General features: G+C 39.1%; 2 protein-coding genes across 3 annotated transcripts in view; one reads left to right on the forward strand and one right to left on the reverse strand.

The window, feature by feature from the left end:
• The window catches only part of LOC125777122 (uncharacterized), a 358,233-nt gene that overhangs the window by 312,493 nt on the left and 19,595 nt on the right, over positions 1–26,145 (forward strand). The gene's annotated exons all lie outside the window — the stretch shown is intronic.
• On the reverse strand, positions 2,014–2,838 carry LOC125777607 (uncharacterized). Its single transcript, XM_049452693.1, has one exon. It carries the CDS (start codon positions 2,836–2,838, stop codon positions 2,014–2,016), a length of 825 nt encoding a protein of 274 aa, XP_049308650.1.

Genomic DNA, 26,145 nt, shown 5'->3' on the forward strand with positions numbered 1-26,145 from the left:
CCAAGGAATGTAGAGAATCGAATATATGTTTTCTGAGTGGAACTGGGACGTATGGTCGTATAGATCCAGTAGTTATATCACAGTACAGAGCAGGTTCGGTGGCGTCTGCTTGTATTTTCTGCAGTGATAGTGACGTTGACGGATTGCTGAGTAATTGCTGCAATTCTGTATCGTTTTGCTGTGCTGTTGCTAAACTTTGTGAAGAGATGGATTCAGAAATCGCGTTGACGCGGGAGAGCGTATCTGCAACGATGTTCTGGTGTCCTGAAATATGTCTGATATCCGAAGTAAATTGACCGATGAAATCCAAACGACGGAACTGCCAAGGGGAGGCTCGTTCTGTGCGTTGGTGGAAAGCGTGCTGTAGCGGCTTATGATCTGTGAAGACGATCACGTGACGTCCTTCGAAGATGTGTCGAAAATATTTTACGGCTTCGAATATTGCATGTAGTTCACGATCATATGTAGATAATTTCTGTATTGACGGTGGAAGCTTTTTACTGTAGAATGCTAATGGTTGCCAAGTGTTGTTGACATGTTGCTGTAGGACAGCGCCTATGCCATGTTCGGAAGCGTCTGTAAAAATTGCCCATTGAGTGTTTGTATTTGGATGTACCAGTAATGTTGTTTGAGCAAGTGCCTGTTTTGCTTTGTTGAACGATAATTGAAGCTCTTTGGTGCATTCTATTCTTTGCGAATTCTTGACGTTTGGTCCTTCCAGTAGTGAGTTGAGAGGAGCGAGGATTTCGGCCGCTTGTTTGATGAATTTTCTGTAAAAATTTATTGTACCAAGAAATCTTCTTAAACTTTTGATAGTAGTAGGAAATTCAATACTTAGGATAGCGTTAACCTTATCTTTTAATGGCGTTATGCCATTTTTGTTGACGGTGTGGCCCAAGAATTTTACCTCGGTTAAACCAAAATTTGATTTTGTGGGATTAATGACTAATCCATAATCTTGAAGGCGTTTAAATAAAATTTCAAGATGTTGCAAGTGTTCGCGCTCATTGGCTGAAGCTACCAGGATATCGTCGATATATACGAATAAGAATGGAAGATCTCGTGTTACTTCGTCGATGAACCTTTGAAACGTTTGAGCAGCGTTTCTTAGACCAAAGGTCATATAAGGAAACTCAAATAGTCCAAAAGGCGTTATAATGGCCGTTTTAGAAATGTCTTCTGGTGCGACCGGGATTTGATTAAATGCACGAACCAAATCTACAGTTGAAAAAATGTTTTTACCATGTAATGTTGCGGTAAAGTCCTCAAGGCAGCGTACGGGGTATTTGTCTGGAACTGTGCGAGCATTTAGACTGCGGTAGTCTCCACACGGTCGCCATTCTCCAGTGCTCTTCGCTGTTAGGTGCAGTGGCGATGACCATGGACTGTTCGAAGATCGAGCGATTCCCAGTTTGATCATGTCATTAAACTCGTGACGTGCAGCTTGTAGTTTATCCGGTGGTAAACGACGTGCTTTGCTGGTCACTGGTGGTCCGTTTGAAGTACGTATGTGGTGGAAGGTGTTGTGTTTCTTCCCTCTTGTTACGCTGTCTGGATTTGTAATCTGCGGAAAATTTCGTAGTAGCTTGTGGTATATTGTATCTTCTTTAATTGATCGGATAGAAATTGTATTCGCTATTGGAGCAATTAAAGCGGGTGATGTTAATCCAGTACGTCCGTCGAGTAGACATCTTCGCTTGAGGTCGACTAATAAGTCAAAGTGACTCAAGAAGTCAGCCCCGATGATTGGTTTCGTAACGTCAGCGATGATAAATTGCCACAAAAAATCACGACGAAGACCTAGATTAAGAGACAATAACCGTTTTCCGTATGTTTGGATGATGGATCCGTTTGCTGCTTGTAGCGTATGACCAATTGTTGGTGTTGCATTTTTCGACCACTCTTTTGGAAAAACCGATAAATCGGAACCTGTGTCCACCAGATATTGGGTACCAGAGGTTCGATCTCTAATGTACAGACGGTGAGAATTTTGCAGAGAATCACTACCCGTCATTAGAGATTCTCTACAGCGTTTCCCGAAAATGTGCAGCCTGGTTTGCATCGAATAGCGTTTTTACCGTATTTCGAGTGGTAGTAACAAAACCCGTTAGAGCTCAGTCTACGTTGTTGGAACTGGTTACGTGGCCTCGGCTTGTTATGCTGTCGTGTATTTGATCTGGATTCCCGTTTGTTAATAACGGCTGATAGTGCTGCTAACTGTTTGGTTAAGTCAGATATTTGTTGTGCGAAGTCTGCGTCACTAGTGTTGTTGGTATTTTTGGAAACTGATGAAACGTGCATTCCTTGTATGATCTCGTGGAGTCTGTCTGCACTAGCCCCTAAATTTTCCAGCGTTGTATTTATTTGCAATGCTAACATGGCGCGAGTGTCCTTCGGTAAAGCGGATAACCATTTAGCTTTAAGTACATCTTCGTCGACGCCTGGAACCAGTGCTTTAAGATGGCGCAGGAGTTGTGATGGTGTGCGATCGCCAATCTCCTCACCTTCGAGAAGTTGTTGCAGCTTCGCTTCTTTCGATTTAGAAAAACGACTAATTAGTGCCATTTTGAGTGCAGTGAAAGGTGCTGATGTTGGAGGATCAACAATGATGTCTTCCACTTCTGCCGCATGTCGCGTGTCGAGGATGGAAACCGCGTGGTAAAATTTGTCAACATCTCTTACCACACCCAGAATCCTAAACTGTGCTTCGATTTGGGCGATCCATAGCGATGGCTTGTCAGGATTAAATTGTATTGGTCGAATGACGTTGGATGTTGGTTGTAGAGGTTTCCTGTCTTCTGAATTGTCTTCCGATGGTGACTGCTTTATGTTGGTCATCTTTGTACCGAGTTGGTAACAGGTTTAGTGTTCTATCGCTTAAGCCGCGTGGCGTAATATGGTTGAGTTTGCTCGTTCAACTCCTTTAACCAGATTTACTTTGACGATTGTGGCTCACAAGTGGAGGTTATGGTACACACATCAGAATAACGTATTCCCAATGTAGCAGTTAGTCCATAAATCACGTCGATTTTTGGCATGTACGAAAGGCGTAGGACGTCGGGTATATTGTGAGCGTCGCCAATGTTATTTTAACGTCGGTATAATGCACGAATTTCGGCCGTCGGGGTCACCAATGTGGCGGGTAAGGTGTTAATAAGTAAAACACTATTTAACCAGCTACTTAATTTTATATATTTATTTGCTTACAAGTAAAAATCCGACTTACGAATATATTTTTAATATAAATAGAAATGTTTTATGTTGCGTGCGATAGAACACGTGTGGTCTCGTCCGATGATCAAATGGAATAGGACGAATTAGAGAAGCTAATATGAGGTGATCAATATTATAACGGGATAAAATATTTTAGGTTGCTGAATACAGTGTTACCAGATGAAAGTAGTTACAATATTAGAAATAGTTAATAAATGGATCTATTACAATTTGGAGAGATGTTAATCGCTACATATACATATGTACATATGTATGTATAAACACTAAAGTGTTTGAGTGTTCAGAGGATACAAAGTAGACATAGCTTAATTAGGTATGCGAGTTGGTGAAACCAACTAGAAAAATAATGGAGATGATGTTCCAACATGAAAAAATGTTTAAAAAATATAAATGGGCAAACCATTTTAATGTCACAAACTATATCCAAAACATTTGGAAGAAGCTAATTACCTAGAATAATGTGACAAAATTAAACAATTTTTTTTAGATATAGAATGTATTTTTAAATTTGTTCTCTTAAATATATAACATAAAACGTAAAAATATCCAGTAAGAAATGGCTAAGTTCGGGTGTGACCGAACATTTTATACTCTATGGAAATACTGTAAGGTGTTTTTATCTATTAACTTTTATTATGCCACATACTAACAAATTTTCGATGGGTTTCATTAAGGTACCTCACATATTATTACCAATCATATGGAGCAAAGTCAGCAAGATGTTCGAAAATCACTGTAATAGTTATATGGGGTAGGTAAAGTTTTCGTCCAATTGTATCTATTTTAGGCAGAAAAACATACTGTTATTAGTAAAACATGTTCTGTAATTTTCATTTTTTTCATAACTCAAATATTGGCTGATATATCCAGCATTAAGTCACATGGAAGTTCGAAAATCTTTATTCGTTCGTTGTGAAATATATTTTTATTAAGATTTCAAAATGTGAAATAACAACTCGGGAGCAGCTGCAACATTTTGTGGTCGGAGTTAGCAAAAACATTGAATGTCTTAAGAGAGCATACACGCACAGCATCCAAATTTCAAAGTGTTTATGAGTACCATTATTAAATATTTACATATCAATACATAGTATAACATAGTACTCTCCGTAGTAACAAACAACCCCCCTCCTCCCCGTAGATCCACTCCTGATTGTACACATTGAAAAGGTCTACAGAAACTCCGGGATGGTATATGTCTATTTCTTATGGGTATCCCACAATAACATTTTTTTTCATTTACGTTTTAAGACAAATAATGGCTAATTTTCGAAGCATTACAGCATTAATCATTATCCAATTAAATATCTTAAATGCATTGCTTATTCAATATGGCATTTTACAGCATATGATTTAAATGAATATTTTCGAAGATATTACAAATTAAAAAATTGCGAGACGTAGTGTTTACGGCAGTACAGGGAGGCCGGGGAGGCGGGAGCGACCGTAAAATCGGTTTTATTACGATTAAAGATAACTCAAATAGAATCAAACTGCTCTGAATTAAGCTATTCGTTGTTTTTGTTGGATTATAAGCTTGCGGAGGACCCACTTTGCAGAGATTTTTCACCTCTTTAGGGCACTGCCTTCATTGTCCTCGGTTCTCATTTCACCTCTTTCCAACGTAACAAATTCTTTTCAATGGCCGACTTCCCTGATGCAGAGCCTAATTTAACAGTACTTTCCCCCAAAAAGCAATAGGTACTATATTAACACACGAAATACTGTATGATCCATTTTTTTTGTAAACTAACAAGTTGCTTCGCAAAAATGCTAAATCTCATTAACTTACGGGTCCTCTAGAATATAATAAAATAACTGAATTATTTATAGATGAATATCTTTTTATTCGTACATGTATTAAATACATACATATACAGAAGGAAAAAAATGTACTCTGGTCTTTGTTCCAATATTACGTTGTTACATACATATATATTTATCGTAATAGAAAAATGCTTATACATATATATTTATAATAGATAACGCCTTTGGGAAAATGGAGGAACTCATTCTTTTTCAATAAAATAATTGCAAGTTTTTTTAGAAATATTTAAATTAGGAAAACATACATACATATATGTACAACCAATTTTGCATTGTGAGGATTGCTTTCAGACATCACAAATTTGCGAGGAAATTGTGATCATTTAAGCTTTTGTATTTACGTTAGCATAAAGAAAACCTCACAAAATTCAGAAACCTTTCAATAATGAGGGCTGTAAGGCAATGAATTCATGTTTAATATCGAAGCACATACTGTTAAGTGAAATATTCTCGCTTAGTTAATATATATAACATCTTCCTTACCGACCAACCAAAACTCCGCAAATTACAATAATAGGTGTAATAATAACGAGGATTTTAATCTTAGTAAATTAAGCATAAATTATGTGAAGATCTAAAGTTAATCCAATTAGGCAGCCACAGGTTGCGGTTCATAACTCAAACATAACAAATCTAACTAATATTCGGCAGCACCTGAACTTTCACCTTTCTAACTTGGCAGCTGCTTGATAGAAACGAGAATGTCGAGATAAAAAATTCATTCCTTTTGTTGTACGTCATTTGTCGGTCACAAAATAACCACCGATCTCTAAGCTATTGTTGTGTTTCACATCTACTGAAAATGTGGTATGTATCATAAGATATATATGAAAAAAATGAAGTAAAATATTGGGTCGAAAAAGTCTTTTCGTATTTTGCCAATAGATGTCGTTGCAGTCGTATATCTCCAGTACTACCAATCGCATTGTGTCATACCATATAGTGTTAGAAAGGTGAGATTTTAAGCTTCATTTAACCAAAAAAATTTAAATAGGGGAAATTAAAAAAAGTGACAGCTGTTTGAAAATGAGCGAAAATAATAGAAAAATTTGCTATATTTTGAAATTTTTGTATAAAAAAGTGAAGAATGCCACGCAAGCCACCAATGAAATTTGTGAAGTTTGCTGAAACAAAATGAAATCGACCCATTTCTAAAGACGAAAAGTGGATCAAATACGACAATAATGTGCGAAAAAGATCATGGTCCAAGTGTGGTGAAGCTCAACAAATGGTCGCAAAGCCAGGACTGACGCCTCGAAAGGTTTTGCTGAGTGTTTGGTGGGATTGGAAAGGAATTAAACACTAGGAACTGCTTCAGCCTGGTCTTATGATTGATTCTACATTTAAATGTGAACAACTGATAAGATTGAAGCAAGTTGTAAGTTACGGATGTTTTTCCCCACGGTTTTTTCGTGATATTTATAAAATGATTTAATGTTGATATTTTCCTCTTTATTTTATCTTGGAGAATGGAGTCATGTGTCGAAGTTCACGCAAGTGAGGAAAGTTCTCTGATCGCCATTCACTTGGGAGTGGCCAGAAACGATTCTTTTACATATGACTCAAGCAGCTCACCACTTCCGGTCTTTGACAAAGTATCCTCTGGGTAGCCTAAGAACATCCGTTTAAAGGCGAGCTAAAGTGAGAAGGCGAAACATCCCCTCCGCAGGGTTGTGCACTGGGTTAGGAACCCGCCACGTAAAAAAAACATCCAATGAAAAAGAACAGCAAGCCTCGGATGAGAGACCCCCTTTTGATGGCCACCATGGCAAACCAATTAAGGACTACGATTTAAAGGTATGCACATGGAATGTCTGGTCTCTTAATTGGGAAGTTGCAGTTGACAAGCTGGTTGATGTCCTTGTTAGAGTGAAGGCTGATATCACCGTTGTCCTAGAATTGCGATGGACGGAAAAGGGCTGAGATGAATAGGTCCTTGTGGCATTTACTAAAGTGGCCATATAAAGGAGTTAAAATTTGATGTGAGATTCGTGGTGGGAAAGAGATTCCGTCGCCGAGTACTGTCATTCACCCGGGTGGATAAACGTGTAGCCAAAAGAAAAAGGACGATATGACCAAAGATGCATTCTATGAGCGCTTGGAGCGCACCTCAGAGAGCTGCTTGGCGACTTCACCGGGGCCCGAAATATTGTTATCTATAGTACTAGATTCCAGCATAAGAAAATTCATCAAGCCACCTGGCTGTCTCCGGATCGAAAAACCACCAACCAGATCGATCATGTGTGTATAGACAGTAGACACGTCTTCAGAGTTTTAGATATGCGTGCGCTCCGAGGTCCTAAAACCGACTCGGACCACTATATTGTTGCGGCCACGATTCGCACACGCCTCTGTGCAGCAAAAAACACATGCTCTCTGAGAGCATTCGTCAACAACTCGGTAAAAGGGAACTGTGGGACGGCATTTCAAGCTCTTTTATCATTGTAGGATCATGTTTTTTATGCCATTTTTTATTTGCTTACCGTAGACTATTAAAACAGCTGAGTCCGAAATTCTTTTCCCGGCCACATTTTCAGCATGCCATGTATAGTTCGCCATGTCCTAAATATTAAAAATAAGTAAAATTTTTTTTTTAAATTTTGTTGTATAACAGCAAGATATTATGATACATATTTTATATATGTACTCTAAAATAATATACAAATAAAATATGAAATATATTTTTGTGTATTTAAAAATAATCCGGATTAGTCAGCCAACCTCAAGATCAAATACATATGTATCTGTAATATTCAAGTTATGAGGTTAAGGGTAGTGAGTTTTCAAAAAAAAAAAGAAACACATTAATTTTGATTTTTTTTTTCAAATTTCTGTAATATCAAGTCGAAGCCTTAATTACTGAAAATATGTTTTCACTTTTGTAAAGTAAAAAATTTTGAGAAAAATTAAACAATTCAAAATTAAAAAAAAAAAACATATTTTTAAATTAAGATTCAAACACAATCGCTTGGATCCTTATATCGGCAATACCGTTTCCGTATTTATATGTAAATATTTTCACTGTTTTGAACATTTTATGATAATAGTATTAAATTTATATCATAATCACACAAAGCGTATGCCGGATCTACTAGTGGTATATATATAAAGTACCTGCAAAGATACAATGTCAAACGTTATTGTCGTGGCATCAGTAGATATAACTGTTCCGTGATCATCAGTATTTACAATCGGCGCATTGTTTTTGAGCCATGTTATTTTTGGCTCTGGAAATCCTCCCGGAGGCTCGCAGTGCAATTCAGCTTTGGAACCCAGTTCAATTTTCAGTGATGTTGGCGAGGAAACAAAATGTTTTCTTATATCTACAAAATCAATATTTATTTTACTAAAAAATATATTTACAAATACAGTGTCCGACAAAACATATTGGACTCATATCAAAGAATTACATTATCATCTCCTATTCTTGCAATTATCATTTTATACAGTCTTGTCAAGTAAGAGTTTGGTCGTATTAATTTATAAAAAAAAAATATTTTATGAAACTTTCATATTTATATATACATTGTACACATTACAAACAATGATGCAATTTGATCAATAATATGTCCAGCCACCACCAGCTTCGATAATTGCCTGACATCTCCGAGGCATGCTTTTTACTAATTTGATGTCGTATTCTAGTGGCAAGGATCTCCAGATCCGACGAACTTCGTAAGGCAACTGCTTCAAAGTGTATGTGCGTCTTCCACGAAGCTTCTGTTTAATATATGCCCACACACTTTCAATAAGGTTTGCATCGGCCGACTGCCAATTTAATGTAACGATGCCAGATTGAGTTTTCCACTGAGTACAGAGTTTGCTGCGGTGTTTAGGATCGTTGTCCTCTTGCAGAATCCAATCCACATTTTTTCTGATGAACCATCGTTTGACAGATAGCAGTAAAGCCTTTTTGTAGATTTTTATCATTTTCTCGGCATTTAGGTTGTCAGTAAAGAGGTACAAAGTGCCGAATCCCTGCTTTGAGAAGCAGCCCCAATAATGCACCTTTATTGCATATTTTACGGTCCGCTGAACAAACCTATAGGTGGAAGTTGACCAGGCTCGCGTGAGAACAGAACGTGCCCATATAGAACATTCATCAGTAAAAATGACATTTTCAAAATCTCTATCAATATTCTCATGCGCCCAAGCGAGTCGCTTTGTCACAAGTTTTTCAGTCTTCATTGTGTTGCGCCATTTAAGATCATGAGTATGAAGAAGGGTTCGGATAGTTTCGTAGGATATATCTAAACCTTTTGCCATTAATTTTGCTTGTCCTTGCCGCAGTGTTAAAGCAGGATTCCGTGAAAACAGATTCACTATCCTTTTTTCATCTTTTTTGTTCACTTTTCCTATCGAACCACGTTCTAGTAAAACATCGACATTTTTAGCCACAATATATCGCTGTATCCACTTCTGTATAAATGCCTTCGACTTTCTCATATATTTAGCAGCCGCTTATTGCGACATTTTGGGACTTTTCGGGTGGATACAAAGGAACACAGCTTCGTAGCGAGACGCGAACTTAGCACTCATGGCGTTTAACGTGATTCTCTTTCAAAAGATCAACGCCAACTGAACCTTTGTTGACAATGCATCAAGGACAAAGCTTCCCTCTATCGGCCCGCGAAGGAATTAGAGCGAAATCTTTCATTTACTGTCGGTAAATTCGACCATGCTCTTACTTGACAGACTGTATATAAACAAATCACTCAAATTTGAAGAATATTATTTTATGAAGACATACAAAATCATAGAAATTATTTATTAATTTTATTATTTTTCCTTGCCATTTTATACGATAAAATTAAACATATTCAATATTCAGTGCGACAAAACATATTGGAATGCTGATTGTTATTTAATATTGTATAGCATAACCATAATTTTTTATTACTTCACTGCATCTATTTGGCATAAAAGCTATAATATTGTTAATAGCTACTTGTGTAATGCTTAACCAGGCTTGTTTTTCAGCTTCGAACAATTTGTTTTTATCTCCATTCACACCTTCTCTGTCTATCCTTCTATTTGTTATATTCCAAAGATCCTCAAAAGGATTGAGATTCGGCGATTGAACTTGCCACTTTAGGACATTAATATTTGAGCTACGAACGGATTTTCCACTGGTTTCGACGTGTGCTTTGGGTCGTGTCGTGTTGAAACAACCATGAGTGGCTTATTCGACTCGGCATGGGGAAGCATCGGAGAATGGAGTCATGTGTAGAAGTTCACGAAAGTGAGGAAAGTTCTCTGATCGTCATCCACATTGGGAGTGGCCAGAAACGATTCTTTTACATATGACTCAAGCAGCTCACGACTTCCGGCCTTTGACCAAGTATCCTCTGGGTAGCCTAAGAACATCTGTTTGAAGGCGAGCTAAAGTGAGAAGGCGAAACATCCCCTGCATAGGGTTGTGCGCTGAGTTTGGGACCCGCCACGTAAAAAAATCATACCAATGAAAAGGAACAACAAGACTCGGATGAGTGACTTCCCTTTTGATGACGACCATGGCAAACGAAATAACGAAATAAGGGCATGCACCTGGAATGCCCGGTCCCTTAATTGGGAAGGTGCCGGTGCCCAGCTGGTTAATGTCCTCGTGAAAACAAAGGCTGACATCACCGCCGTCCAAGAAACGATGGACGGGACAAGGACAGAGACAAGTAGGTCCTTGTGGCATTTACTACAGTGGCCGTATAAAGGAGCGCAAGTTTGGTGTGGGATTCGTCGCCGAGTACTATCACTCACCTTGGTGAATGAACGTCTAGCCACGATCCGCATCAAAGCGAGGTTCTTCAACATATCGCTGATTTGCGCCCACGCCCCAAAGAAAGAGAAGGACGATGTGACCAAAAATGTTTTCTATGATCCCCAAATGGGTTGAGGCTGATCGACTTCGCCGGGGCCCGAAATATGGTTATCTGTGGTACTAGATTCCAGCACAAGAAAGCGTCTCCGGATCGAAAAACCACCAACCAGATCGATCATGTGTGTATAGACAGAAGACACGTCTCCAGTTTTTTAGATATGCGTGCGCTCCGAGGTCCACCGACTCGGACCACTATTTTGTTGCGGCCACGATTCGCACACGCCTCTGTGCAGCAAAAAACAAACACAAGGAAGGTTCGACGTCGAGCAGCTGCAATCACAACCAACAGCCGAACGATTTTCTACTCGACTTGCCCTCCGGTACATCAGCAACCGAAACCATTGGTTTTCGGAAAATACAAAAGAATAGCTGGTACAACGAGGAGTGCAGTGTTACATCGGAGAGAAAACAGACTGCCTACCTCGCAACGATACGATCGACCACAACACGTGCGGGATGGGATAGATACCGAGAGTTGAAGAGGGAAGCGAGACGCATTTGCAGGCAGAAAAGGAAAGAAGTCGAAAGCAGAGAGTAATCGGTCGTCGCTGTGAACGGGCGTATTTTTCTCTGCTCCGCGTTCTATTGTTTAATTTTTATTAATACCGTATGTTTGCGGCCATAGAGTTGATCGGGCTCAGCCCAAGATCAGCTGCAGTAAATGCAATGAATTCTCCCACATATCGTGTGTGAATTTATCTGAGGCTGATGTTGATTTTTTGGTGAAGTCTAAAAACGCTTTTTATTGTAAAGTATGCGCGGTAGTTCGCAGAAATTCTATTCGCTCGCCGCCTGCGTCGCCATCTGTGCGCAATGCTCAATCAAACAGTGAAGTGAAGTGAAGTACGGTGCTTAATTCTTGGGTTTCGGAAGTTAGTTCACTGAAAAGTGAACAATGGAAGGCGCTCACATTATTACAACAACTCTGTGATGATCAAAATTCGTTAATCGTTAAGATTAACGAACTTAAATCAGAGTTCTGCATTGTGCAAAAGAAATTGTCCGATATCGGCAAGTTCTCTGCACCAGCTTCGAATGCTCTATCTGCTACGACTGCTGTTGATACAAATGCTTCTTCAATCGCATCTCCGCCTAACGCTGCTGTTTCTGATGATAATGAGAGTGTGAATTATCTCGCTCCCACTATACCGAAAACACGCTCTACAGCTTCAACTACTGCTAACTCCACTCGCACTTCTACGTCTACTGTGCGTATAAATGCTCCGTCATCTAACGTTATTGTTTCTGATCCTACTGATAATGTGAGCATGGATTATCTCGCTCCCGCTACATCGAAAGCAATCTCTGCCGCTCCGTCTGCTGCTTGCTCCGCTCTCTTGACGGCTGCTGATAATGGTACAAATACAGCTGCTCCCAATGCTATTAATAATGCCAGTACATATGCTGATGCTGTTGCTATGAATAGCAACACTTATTCGAAAGCAGTTCGTCCCTCTGTCGCTGTCAATGCTGCTCAATCAGTTGCCGTCGATGACTCTGTTAATCTAAACTCTTTGACTTCAATTAATGCTAATGGAAATGTGAAGTTAAAAGTGAGTACTAGGAGCAAAAAATCCCCAGCTGTTTCAACCAATTGTGATCTCGATGTCGTCATACCGAAGAAATGGATTCATTTTTCGGCCTTTAAAAACTCAGTCACCGAAGAAGATATTATATCTTTTGTCGTTAAACATGCTTATTTTGATAGAGAGCATCTCTTATGTTATGAGTTAATTAAGAAAGATACTGATATTAATAATCTTAAGAGGATTAACTTTAAGCTAGGTGTGTCCCCATCTTGTTTTAACGCCGTTTTCTCCTCTTCAGTGTGGCCTTCTGGCATTAAGTTGCGTCCCTTTAAGTTTTTTCCAAAGGGAGGGGAAATCAGCGCTGCAGATTAGTGGATGTGCCTGTGAGTCACGACTTTTTTCATGCGTTTTCTGCACCTTCTTCAACTGGCTCCTGTCTTAAGGTGTACTACCAAAATCTATTGGGTATTAGGTGTAAATCAAATATTATTCGCAACTTTTCTTCACATTCGGATTTCGATATTATCGTTATTGTTGAGACTTAGCTGAATTCCAGTTACTTTGATAGTAAATATTTTGATTCAAATCTCTATTACGTCTTCCGTAAGAACAGAGATCATGAAAAAACTGGCTGTTTAAGAGGGGTGGTGTTCTCCTAGCAGTTCATCGCAAATATCGTCCTCGTCTTATTATGCTTGATAATGATGATTCCATTCTGGACCAACTATGTATTTGTATCAATGACGCTCTGTTCATTGCAGTCTCATACATCCCTCCTAATAGTCCTCTAGAGTTGTATAAGTTGCACACAAATAATATTTCCTCGCTGGTACTAAATAAGGTGAAAGAGAATAATATTTGTGTATTGCGTGATTTCAATTTAAGCAAAAATTGGTCTGTTTGTTCCTATAGTCCTGCTCTTATTCCTTCCAATTTTTCGTCTCCTCAGGAGTTATTTCTCATTGATAGCTTGCTTAGTCTCAATCTGATTCAAGTCAACTCATATTCAAATAACCTCGATCGTTTTCTTGACTTAGTCTTTCTCAGCGATAACTTAAAATATAGGTTTCTTGATGGATTATCTTCAATTACTCCTGCCACCATTCATCACTCTCCGCTAGCGTTTGGGGTGGATACTTATCTTTTCGCTCCTGTTAAACCTATTGATGGGCTTGGTTTTAATTTTGTATTTTGTGATTTTGAACGACTCAACAATCTGCTCTCCGAGATTAAATGGGATGATTTACTTTCGGGACTGGATACAGCTAATAGTTTCTCGATTTTTAAGAAATCAATTCAGGAATTCTGTCATAATAATATCCCGCTCAAACATATGCAGCCATATAAGTTGCCTTGGTGCACTAAGGACCTCAGACGGATAAAAAACCTTAGAAATAAATACTACAGAAAATTCTCTTCAACTAAATCTCATGTTTTCTTTGTTCAGTATCAGCACTACACAAAGCTGTTTAATGAATTGGATAAGTCTCTCTATAAAAGGTTTATTTTTAGTACGGAGTCTGCAATTAAATCAAACCCCAAGTTCTTTTGGAACTTTGTAAAATCTAGAAGAGCGTGTTCGGCCATTCTCTCTACTCTACGTTGGGGTGATAAGTCAGCATGCACTCCTGGCGAAATCTCCAACTTGTTTGCTGATTTTTTCAAATCGAATTATGTTCCGATGATCCCGGTACTAATTCCACTTTTTCGGCTAATAATTTTCCATCCATAAATTTTGGCTCACCGTGTCTTTCACAGGATGATATTGCCAAGGCTATTGGTGATATTAAGTCTTCTTCCAAATTGGATTTGGATGGGCTTCCGCCTGTACTTATAAAAAATTGTACTGCCTTGGTATATCCTCTCATGCTTATCTTTAATAAGTCTCTCTCCTCTGGGAATTTTATCTCTGACTGGAAATTGACATGCATTACCCCTATTCTCAAAGGTGGTAGAAAGGATATAGTCTCCAATTACAGACCTATTTCTAAACTTTCTACTATTTCGAAAATTTTTGAGTGTTCTGTTAAAAATAAATTATTTTTTGCAGTAAAATCAATAATTAATGTCAATCAGCATGGGTTTGTCTCGGGACGCTCCACTGTTTCAAACTTAGCGGTTTTTAGCGATTATTGTATGTCTGCATTCTCCGCTGGATTTCAGGTAGATTGTGTCTACACAGATTTCTCTAAGGCCTTTGATAAAGTTTCACACAATATTCTAATTAAAAAATTATCATCTTTAGGGTTTCACTCGGTCTTTTTGCAGTGGATTAAATCATATTTACACAATAGACGATGCGTTGTCAGTGTCGATGGAGTGTCATCTGATTCATTCATTGTGTCATCGGGAGTGCCACAAGGAAGCGTTTTGGGTCCACTTTGTGCTGTTTGTCAATGACATCTCCTGTTGCTTCTCTTTTGCTAACTTCCTGTTATATGCAGATGACTTAAAAATTTTGGCAATAATCAAAAACCCACAAGATGTACTCAAACTTCAGTGTGATATTGATACTTTTTATGATTGGTGCATGAAATCGAAGCTTCTTCTGAATCTAGATAAATGCTATATAAATATTATGGTAGCGGACGTAGCATCTTATCTTCAAGCTACAATATTTCTAATTACGTCCTAAAATGTGTTACTGAAATCAAAGACCTTGGGGTAATCTTTGACAACAGATTTTCTTTCAGTAATCACATCAACTACATCACTTCTAAATCATTCTCTGTGCACGGCTTTGTCCGTCGAAATGCTTTAAATTTTTCCGACCCCTATACGTTAAAATTACTGTATACATGTTTTGTTCCATTTTGGAGTACGTTCATTTGGGGACCATATTGCGTTTCGTCAATTATTAGGATCGAGCATGTTCAAAAGATTTTTTCTTAAATTTGCTCTCCGCTCCTTAAAGTTCGCTGACCCAATACCATCGTATACATCTCGCTTATTGCTTTTACATCTTAAATTGATGGAAAATCGACGGTAATGGAGGTATTGACTGTCCCTATTTACTAGGGAAAATTAACTTCAATACTTTATTATAGAAAGGAAAGTACTAATTTTGCTGGATATGCTCCTCTCAAGCGTGCTATGCGGGATTTTAATTCGATTTCCGAGAAAGTTCTTCAAGATTTTTCTCACTCTAGGGTATCCTTTATTAATACCCTCAATTCTGCTTTTTAGTTTAACTTCTTCTTCTTAATTGGCGTAGACACCGCTTACGCGATTATAGCCGAGTTAACAACCGCGCGCCAGTCGTTTCTTCTTTTCGCTACGTGGCGCAAATTGGATATTCCAAGCGAAGCCAGGTCCTTCTCCACTTGGTCCTTCCAACGGAGTGGAGGTCTTCCTCTTCCTCTGCTTCCCCCGGCGGGTACTGCGTTGAATACTTTCAGAGCTGGAGTGTTTACATTCATCCGGACAACATGACCTAGCCAGCGTAGCCGCTGTCTTTTAATTCGCTGAACTATATCTCGTACAGCTCATCGTTCCATCGAATACGATATTCGCCGTGGCCAACGCGAAAAGGACCATAAATCTTTCGTAGAATTTTTCTCGACTCATCCGCTGTTGACATCGTCCAAGCCTCTGCACCATATAGCAGGACGGGAATTATGAGTGACTTATAGAGTTTGGTTTTTGTCTGTCAAGAGACAGACTGCTTCTCAATTACCTACTCAGTCCGAAGTAGCACCTGTTGGCAAGAGTTATCCTGCGTTGGATTTCTAGGCTGACATTGTTGGTGGTGTTTACGCTGGTTCCAAGATAGACGAAATTATCTACAACTTCAAAGTTATGACTGTCAACAGTGACGTGAGTGCCAAGTCGCGAGTGCGACGAGTGTTTGTTTGATGACAGGAGATATTTCGTCTTGCCCTCGTTCACTGCCAGACCCATTCGTTTTGCTTCCTTGTCCAGCCTGGAGAAAGCAGAACTAACGGCGCGGGTGTTGAGGCCGATGATATCAATATCATCGGCATACGCCAGCAGCTGTACACTCTTATAAAAGATTGTACCTGCTCGATTAAGTTCTGCAGCTCGAACTATTTTCTCCAGCAGCAGATTGAAAAAGTCGCACGATAGGGAGTCGCCTTGTCTGAAACCTCGTTTGGTATCGAACGGCTCGGAGAGGTTCTTCCCGATCCTGACGGAGCTTTTGGTGCCGCTCAACGTCAGTTTACACAGCCGTATCAGTTTTGCGGGGATACCAAATTCAGACATCGCGGCATAAAGGCAGCTCCTTTTCGTGCTGTCGAAAGCAGCTTTGAAATAGACGAAGAGGTGGTGTGTGTCGATTCTCCTTTCATGGGTCTTTTCCAAGATTTGGCACATGGTGAATATCTGGTCGTTTGTTGATTTGCCAGGTCTAAAGCCACACTGACAAGGTCCAATCAGTTCGTTGATGGTGGGCTTTAATCTTTCACACAATACGCTCGATAGAACCTTATATGCGATGTTGAGGAGGCTAATCCCACGGTAGTTGGCGCAGATTGTGGGGTCTCCTTTTTTATGGATTGGGCATAGCACACTTAAATTCCAGTCGTTGGGCCATATTTCCGACCATATTTTACAAAGAAGCTGATGCATGCTCCTTATCAGTTCTTCGCCGCCGTGTTTGAATAGCTCGGCCGGCAATCCATCGGCCCCTGCCGCTTTGTTGTTCTTCAGGCGGGTAATTGCTATTCGAACTTCTTTATGGTCGGGTAATGCGACGTCTGCTCCATCGCCATCGATTGGGGAATCGTGTTCGGCTTCTCCTGGCGTTGCGCGTTCACTGTCATTCAGCAGGCTGGAAAAGTGTTCCCTCCATAATTTAAGTGTGCTCTGGGCATCGGTGACTAGATCACCTTTGGGGGTTCTACAAGAGCATGCTCCGGTCTTGAAACCTTCTGTAAGCCGCTGCATCTTTTCGTAGAATTTTCGAGCATTGCCTCTGTCGGCCAGCTTATCAAGCTCTTCGTACTCACGAATTTCGGCCTCTTTCTTTTTCTGTCTGCAAATGCGTCTCGCTTCCCTCTTTAACTCTCGGTATCTATCCCATCCCGCACGTGTTGTGGTCGATCGTAACGTTGCGTGGTAGGCAGCCTGTTTTCTCTCCGCTGCGACACGGCACTCCTCGTCGTACCAGCTGTTCTTTTGCACTTTCCGAAAACCAATGGTTTCGGTTGCAGCTGTACGTAAGGAGTTTGAAATGCCGTTCCACAGTTCCCTTATACCGAGTTGTTGACGAGTGCTCTCAGAGAGCAGGAGTGCAAGCCGAGTAGAAAAACGTTCGGCTGTCTGTTGTGATTGCAGCTTCCCGACGTCGAACCGGGCGGGTGCGAATTTTGGCTGCAACAATATAGTGGTCCGAGTCGATGTTAGGACCTCGGAGCGCACGCACATCTAAAACACTAGAGACGTGTCTTCCGTCTATCACAACATGATCGATCTGGTTGGTGGTTTTTCGATCCGGAGACAGCCAGGTAGCTTGATGTATCTTCTTATGCTGGAATCTAGTACTACAGATAACCATATTTCGGGCCCCGGCGAAGTCGATCAGCCTCAACCCATTTGGGGATGTTTCGTCGTGGAGGCTGAATTTACCGACCGTAGTGCCAAAGATACCTTCTTTGCCCACCCTGGCGTTGAAGTCGCCAAGCACGATTTTGACATCGTGTCGGGGGCATCTCTCATAAGTGCGCTCCAAGCACTCATAAAAGGCATCTTTGGTCACATCGTCCTTCTCTTCCGTCGGGGCGTGGGCGCAAATCAGCGATATGTTGAAGAACCTCGCTTTGATGCGGATTGTGGCTAGACGTTCATTCACCGCAGTGAATGATAGTACTCGGCGACGGAGTATCTCTCCCACCACGAATCCAACACCAAACTTACGCTCCTTTATATGGCCACTGTAGTAAATGTCACAAGGACCTACTTGTCTCTGTCCTTGTCCCGTCCATCGCATTTCTTGGACGGCGGTGATGTCAGCCTTTATTTTCACGAGGACATCAACCAGCTGGGCAGCGGCACCTTCCCAATTAAGGGACCGGACATTCCAGGTGCATGCCCTCAATTCGTAGTCCTTATTTCGTTTGCCATGGTCGTCATCAAAAGAGGGGTCACTCATCCGAGGCTTGTTGTTCCTTTTCATTGGGAGTGTTTTTTTACGTGGCGGGTCCCAAACCCAGCGCACAACCCTATGCAGGGGATGCTTCGCCTTCTCACTTTAGCTCGCCTTCAAACGGATGTTCTTAGGCTACCCAGAGGATACTTGGTCAAAGACCGGAAGTCGTGAGCTGCTTGAGTCATATGCAAAAGAATCGTTTCTGGCCACTCTCAAGTGAATGGCCATCAGAGAACTTTCCTCACTTGCGTGAACTTCTACACATGACTCCATCCTCCTTAGTTTAAGTTAATACCTATTTAACTGTAATTTAATTTAATTCTCCATTAGTCTGTAAGAATTAATGTTCATAGACTTAACTAAATAAATACATAAATAAATAAATGCGTGAGTATGAAGAGCTTGATAAGCTGGCCGACAGGGGCAATGCTCGAAAATTCTACGAAAAGATGCGACGGCTAACAGGAAGTTTCAAGACCGGAGCATACACTTGTAGAATCCCCCAAGGTGATCTAGTGACCGATGCCCAGAGCATACTAAAATTATGGAGGGAACACTTCTCCAGCCTGCTGAATGGCAGTGAAAATACAACGCCAGTAGAAGGCGAACCCGATTCCCTAATCGATGACGAAAGAGTAGACGGTCCATTGTACGACCACGAAGAAGTTCGAATATCAATTACCCGTCTGAAGAACAGCAATGCAGCGGGGTCGATGGATTACAGGCCGAACTATTCAAACACGGCGGCGAAGAACTATTAAGGAGCATGCATCAGCTTCTTTATAAAATATGGTCGGACGAAAGCATGCCCAATGGTTGGAATTTAAGTGTGCTCTGCCCAAACCACAAAAAAGGAAACCCGATAATCGCCAACTACCGTGAATAATGTTGAGGAGCATCACGTATAAGGTTCTATCGAGCGTATTGTGTGAAAGCTTAAAGCCCACAGTCAACAAACTGATTGGACCTTATCAGTGTGGCCATACACCTGGCAAATCAACAACGAGATATTCACCATGTGCCAAATTTTAGAAAAGACCCGTGAAAGGAGAATCAATACACACCACCTCTTCGCCGATTTCAAAGCTGCTTCGACAGCTCGAAAAGGCGCTGACGTCTGAATTTGGTATCCCCAAAACTAATACTGCTGTGGAAACTGACGTTGAGCAACGCCAAAAGCTCCGTCAGGATCGGGAAGGACCTCTCCGAACCGTTTGAAACCAAATGAGGTTTCAGACAAGGCGACTCCCTATCGTGCGACTTTTTCAATCTGCTGCTAGAGAAAATAATTCGAGCTGCAGAACTTAATCGAGCAGGTACAATATTTTATAAGAGTGTACAGTTGCTGGTGTATGCCGACGATATTGATATCATCGTGCTCAATACCCGCGCAGTTAGTTCCGCTTTCTTCAGACTGAAATAAGTATCTCCTGTCATCAAACAAACAGTCGTCGCAATCGCGACTTGGCTCTCACGTCACTGTTGACAGTCATAACTTTGAAGTGGTAGATAATTTCATCTATCTTGGAATCAGTATAAACACCAGCAACAATGTCAGCCTCGAAACCCAGCGCAGGATAACTCTTGCCAACAGGTGTTACTTTGGACTGAGTACACAATTGAGAAGTAAAGTTCTCTCTCGACGAACAAATACCAAACTCTATAAGTCACCCATTATTTCTGTTCTGCTATATGGTGCAGAGGCATACACGAAGACAACCTGATGAGTCGACGTTGCGAGTTTTCGAGAGAAAGTGACTGCGAAAGATTTACGGCTCTTTGCGCGTTGACCACGGCGAATATCGCATTCGATAGAACGATGAGATGTATGTGGTATACAACGACATTGACATAGTTCAGCGAATTAAAAGACAACGGCTACGCTGGCTAGATCATGTTCTCCAAATGGACGAAAACACTCCAGCTCTCAAAGTATTTGACGCGGTACCCGTCAAGGGAAGCAGAGGAAGAGGAAGACCGCCACTCCGTTGGAAGGACCTGGCTTCATGTAGCGAAAAGAAGAAACGACTGGCGCACTGTTGTTAACTCGGCTAAAATCGCATAAGCGATACCTACGCCAATAAAGAAGAAGATTTTATCTTGGTAAATATGCTTTAGAGTAGTTCAGTGCCTTTAGTTGACTTTGTACCGCAAATATTGGTCACTGTGTGATATATATAATTCAAATTTGGAAATAACCCTTTCCTCATAGTTGTACGTCTGACTGTTACAAACGGATTTAATCGAGTCAATACTTCCCTTAGACCCATATACCTAATATGATTATTTTCGAACTTCCTGATGACTTTATACCGCATATATTGTTTGAGTTATCTTAATAAAATTAAGAGATCATATTTTTCTAATAACGGTGCAAATTTTTGCTTAGAATAAATAAAATCGGGTAAAAACTTGCCCTGGAACCCATATAACTAAGATCAAGATTTTGGAACATCTGGTTGACTTTACTTCATATGATTGGTGAAGGTATGTGAGGTACCTTAATGAGACCCAGGGGACATTTTATAAGTAGGTGGCAGGTTAATAGTATGTGGTATTGACAAAAATATATAAAATCGGGTCGATACTATCCCCAACTTCCATTTCCGTTTTTCTAACAAATACGTTTTCAATTATATCTGAGCAATATCCAAATTAATGCAATCAGCCCGTCCCTCTCACTGCCCTCAATACATCCCATTAAATGATTTTGGTCCCTCCACATGTACATACAAGTGTCTTTTGTCAGGGATTCGTCGTGCTCGACCACAATATCGTGAGGTAGGGTCCTGGCGCCTGTTGCACGATAATGCGCCGTGTCATCGGTCGACGCTTGTCACTGATTTTTTGACAAAAAACTCCATATTAATCATTAATCACTCACCCTACTCACCTGATCTGGCACCCTATGATTTTTACGTATTTGGAAAACTTCATTTGCCCATGAAAGGACACTGGTTTCAGGAAATTTCAGCTATCCAAAAGGCGACGACCGATATTCTCAAGAGCATTCCGAAAAATGACCTTAAACACTCGTTTGAAATGCTAATTGACCGGGCTAAGCGCTGTATCGAAGCACAAGGAAACTACTTTGAATAAAAAAATATAACTTTTGAAAAATATTAATTTTTTGTTGTTTTTTTAACAGTCCTGTTTCTTTTGCGACAGACCTTGTATGTATGTATATAAACTGTTCAAGTTGGTGAAAAAGTATTATTTAATCAAACTACAAATGGACACGTTTTCTTGAAAATTATGTAGTTAGCGCCGAACTAGAGGGAATTGGCCTTAACTTCATTTCCCTAATATAAATAATTTCGATCATCTGGTTGACGTTTTACACATTAACTGAATATATTAAAATTAGCCTCTTCGATTCAGATTTATCACACACATATCATTCTTTTGAAGATGTTTTTAATATAATTTTAGCTGACATGAAATAAAATATAGCAATAAAACTAAATTTAATTCTTTCGCAACATATTTTATTATTTCCCGGGCTTTGATTCTTGCAAGTTGCGAAAGTATAAAATGCTCGTTGCACCCGAACTTAGCCGTTCTTTACTTGTTTGTTTTATTTGCGAACACGTCTAACTTAATAGTAACTAAAATTAATCTTTCCAAAACTTATGAATTTTTGCCGATTGTATGCGTGTTTCAAAATGAGCCGAATTCAACAAAAGTGGATCGCGTATGAAGCACTTTCAAGTAAATGGTTGACTGTTTTTGGAAAAACTGAACATGTCGTAACCATACCACTGAAAAAACGCTGAACAGTAAATTCAGAAAGCTATGTAACTATTTGTTAGCAAGTTGTCTTTAAAGAAATCAGGAAAACCAACCCCCGATGACGAGGTTCACCACGACAATACAACCTTCGAAAATAATGATTTACTAATGGCCAATTGTATGTTGGCATATCGAGGGTCGGAGCCCCTGAAAATCAATATTATTATTTTGCTGCCTGATAGCTTTTTCGCGCAGGAGTTATTGGGTCGCTTAATAAATAATTTCTTTTGGTGACAATGGTTTATATTATTAATTTTAGAATTAGAAGGGTGCAGATGTGGTTCGTGCAAATGATGTGATGTGTAAACTGTAATTCTAGATTGGTGTATCGATCGCCAATATCTAAACTATTTTTCAAAATTTCGTTTCTTTAATTCCAAGATCGGAGACCTCTTGAAGCCGATGTGGATACAATAACGTGTTGTGCTCTGCAAATCGTCGAATAAGAATTCGAGAGATTGCTTAATGATTAAATTTGTCTTACAGAATAAAAAAATCGTGTTTCAGATTGATTTACCATACAAAATACAATTCTGATTTTACTACAATAATTCTATCAATATTCAATAAATAGAAAAACTATGCATGTTGCTGTCCACGTTGTAAATTTTGACTGCGATTATTGATAAAATACGAGTAGATGTAGAATTTTAAGCATTAGAAAACTACAAAATGGAGGACACAAGCAAGTATGATCGGCCCTACAACCGTTATCGGTTTAAAATAAGAATGGCTATTTAGCATTCCTGTTGGGGTTATTGGGTTAAATAAATTAAAGTGCTGCAAAACTATCTATACTTCGATCATTCGATAGTTCAAAAAAATACTATCGATAGCTTTTCCCCATAAAATATTTTCACACTTTACTTGTATAAAATAATCGTTGGATTTATTTATAAAATAAAATATGAACAATGACCGGAAACAAAAAATTAATAAATTTACATACATATACAATTTATATTAAACACACCTTCAAATGGGATATGAGTGATATGGTATTAAGGGGTTAGGGGTAGTCAGAGGCACGAAAAAATTAGAATTTTCAGTATTTTTTTTGCTATTAAATCGTGTTATTTTACAAAAGTAGTAATGTGGCATTATTATAGAATGTGTTGACTTGAAGTCACGAAAATTTCAAAAAAAAAAAATATTTCAAAAGTTATAGTTGTTTGTGTTGACCCTGTTCCAAAAAAAGGTACTTGTGGTGACAACCATATGCCCTTGGAGATTCATCTAAAATCAATTGAACAAAAAAAATTAATTTTATAAATAGATTTTTAAATTTTTTTCTAAATTTTTGCGAAAAAAACAGCAGTTAATTGGTCTTAAAAATAAAAATTAAAACAGAGCCGCTCAAAATAATGCGCAATTTATTTACCAACGCATACAATCACACACACGTCATAGCGTACATGTACGACCGCATTTGCTTGCCTATACTCCGAGTATAGGCATGAAAAATTGCGCATTATTTTGAGCGGCTCTGAATTAAAAAAAAAATCCTTCGATCAGGCCCGAGTTTATTATGTATTCTAAAAGTTGTATAAATTTCCTTAAAATCTACTGAGCGATTTTCGAGTTATAGTTGTCACTAGTTCAAAAAACATAGTTTTGAGAAAAACGCGTTTAAAGTTTCACACCAGCGCTTTGAAGTGCCCGAGTTATTTGTCGAATAACTCAAAAACTAATTATCGGATCAACGTGAAATTTTCAGAGAATATTTTTAAGATATCACACTTAACGAAAACGTAAAAAAAAAATTTTTGAAATTCTGACTACTTCTAACCCCTTAACTCGATCGAAGAGAACATATTTTGAAACAATTTTATCCCTTTCATGCCCGATGTTGACTATAGGCAACATGTATATGCTTCGAAGTCCCGTTATATCAATGTTTTTGACGCGCGGTTTTTTGCATTATGTCTGGTGTATTGTGTAAGCTTACAGTGAACTGTACTATCGTAAGCTATGCAAAGGTTCATTCAGTAGGCGTTTTTCGTAGAGTGACTTTGTCAAGTTCGCGAAAAAAGGCGTTTACGCAAAAAGTGTTTAAAAAAATGAAAATAGCTGTTTTATTGTAAAACCAAGTGAACAACATAAATAAATAAAGGTAATATAGTTATTAAAAATAAAAATAAATCATTGGAAAAGTGTTTAGTTTGTTTAAAATAATTTTGTAAAAGTGCTGTTGTCCTCCTGTAACTAACGAACCAGGACACTAAGAACTTTGAAAATTTATCACTTCATACTTGAGTTAAGACTAACATATATACATATATGTACATATCTGTCCTAAAAAATGTTTTAGCTCCGCCCATTTTAATTCGGGCAAAAGAGAGTGTGGCTGACTTTGAAAACGTCAATTTCTTTGCATACGAACAAAGTTCGATAAAGCATCCGCAGTATTTATTACATTACATCATATTTTGACACGCATTAACTCGGTAGTCGATGCGCAGTGATACAAAAAATCGTGCATCACTAAGAAACTTGATGCTTTTCAAAATTTGAACGCAACGATGGCGGACTCAGATTGGTAAGAATTGGTATTATTGTTTTATTAATTAATATTTAAATAGTTTATTTTTAGTGAATCTAGCAAAAAATGGAATTACGAGCGTAAAAAGCTGTTTCTGGCCACCCGACTGCGTTATGAGGGCGATTTCGCTGCCAAACGCAAAAAAAGGTCAGTGCTGTGGGAAAGAATATTAAATAATATTGGGTTGTCAAAAAAGTCTTGCGGTATTTTTATTGAATCAATTCGTGTGGCACCCATACATCGAGTTTCTTAGTGACTCCAAGCTTCTTCAAATGGTTTATAACGGTTTGATGACTACTATGCCGGTTTCTTTCGACCAATTCAGCGATTTTATCGCAATTTTCGACGACAGGCCTTCCGGAGCGTGGCGCATCTTCGATCACCTCTACATCAGAACGAAAACGTTGAATCCATCGTTGTGCGGTGGAAATGGAAACTGTATCAGGTCCATAAACTGCACAAATTTTATTGTTGGCTTGAGATGCATTTTTGCTTTTATCGTAGTAGTACTGTAAAATATGCCGTATTTTCTCTTTATTTTGCTCCATGTTTGCGACGCTATAACTCACGAACGACTTAAAAGAAACGACAATCAAACAAACACGTGTTAGCGCGTGAGCTTTCCAAAAAGGTATAGCATGACCCGATGCGATGAATAAAACTAGAACTACGAGCTGTCAGCGCCAACTAGCGAAAATACCGCCAAATTCCCATTCAGCCGTGATGATATAACCATGGTATAGAGGAGTAGGGAAAGTCCCATTCACCATAGAAAAAGAGCCATTCACAGTCCTTAAGCTACCCCTCAAGTGTACTTTTACAATAACAACATCATGGCCACCTCTGGTGAATAAGGGTGGCGAGAGGTTAAAACGGGTTGCAGAAAGCGAAAATGCTATAATATTAAATTATAAATTTATAGTACTATATTTGTACATTTATAAATACTATTTTCAATTTTTGTTATAGAGTAAAGATTTTAGCTGTCATAACAAAAATTAATTATACCTTCATGATATAGATAAATATGCTATATATTTTTAAGCGTTTTAGTTAACTTATTCATGGACAAAATGGAAATTATATTTGATAATGAGTGGACCATAAGAGATAACTATTGTGAAAAATTTGATATTACATACCATAACAATTCGTCTGAACAGTAAAACACATTTTTTAATTGTAAGATAAATCAAGAGATAATTATAATAGCCATGTTTTCTATGTTTTAATTATA

This window comes from Bactrocera dorsalis, chromosome 3 (assembly GCF_023373825.1).
Source record: "Bactrocera dorsalis isolate Fly_Bdor chromosome 3, ASM2337382v1, whole genome shotgun sequence".
NCBI lineage: Eukaryota > Metazoa > Arthropoda > Insecta > Diptera > Tephritidae > Bactrocera > Bactrocera dorsalis.

Coding starts and splice junctions, on each gene's coding strand:
- LOC125777607 (XM_049452693.1), bottom strand. CDS start 2,838: ATGACCAACATAAAGCAGTCACCATCGGAAGACAATTCAGAAGACAGG.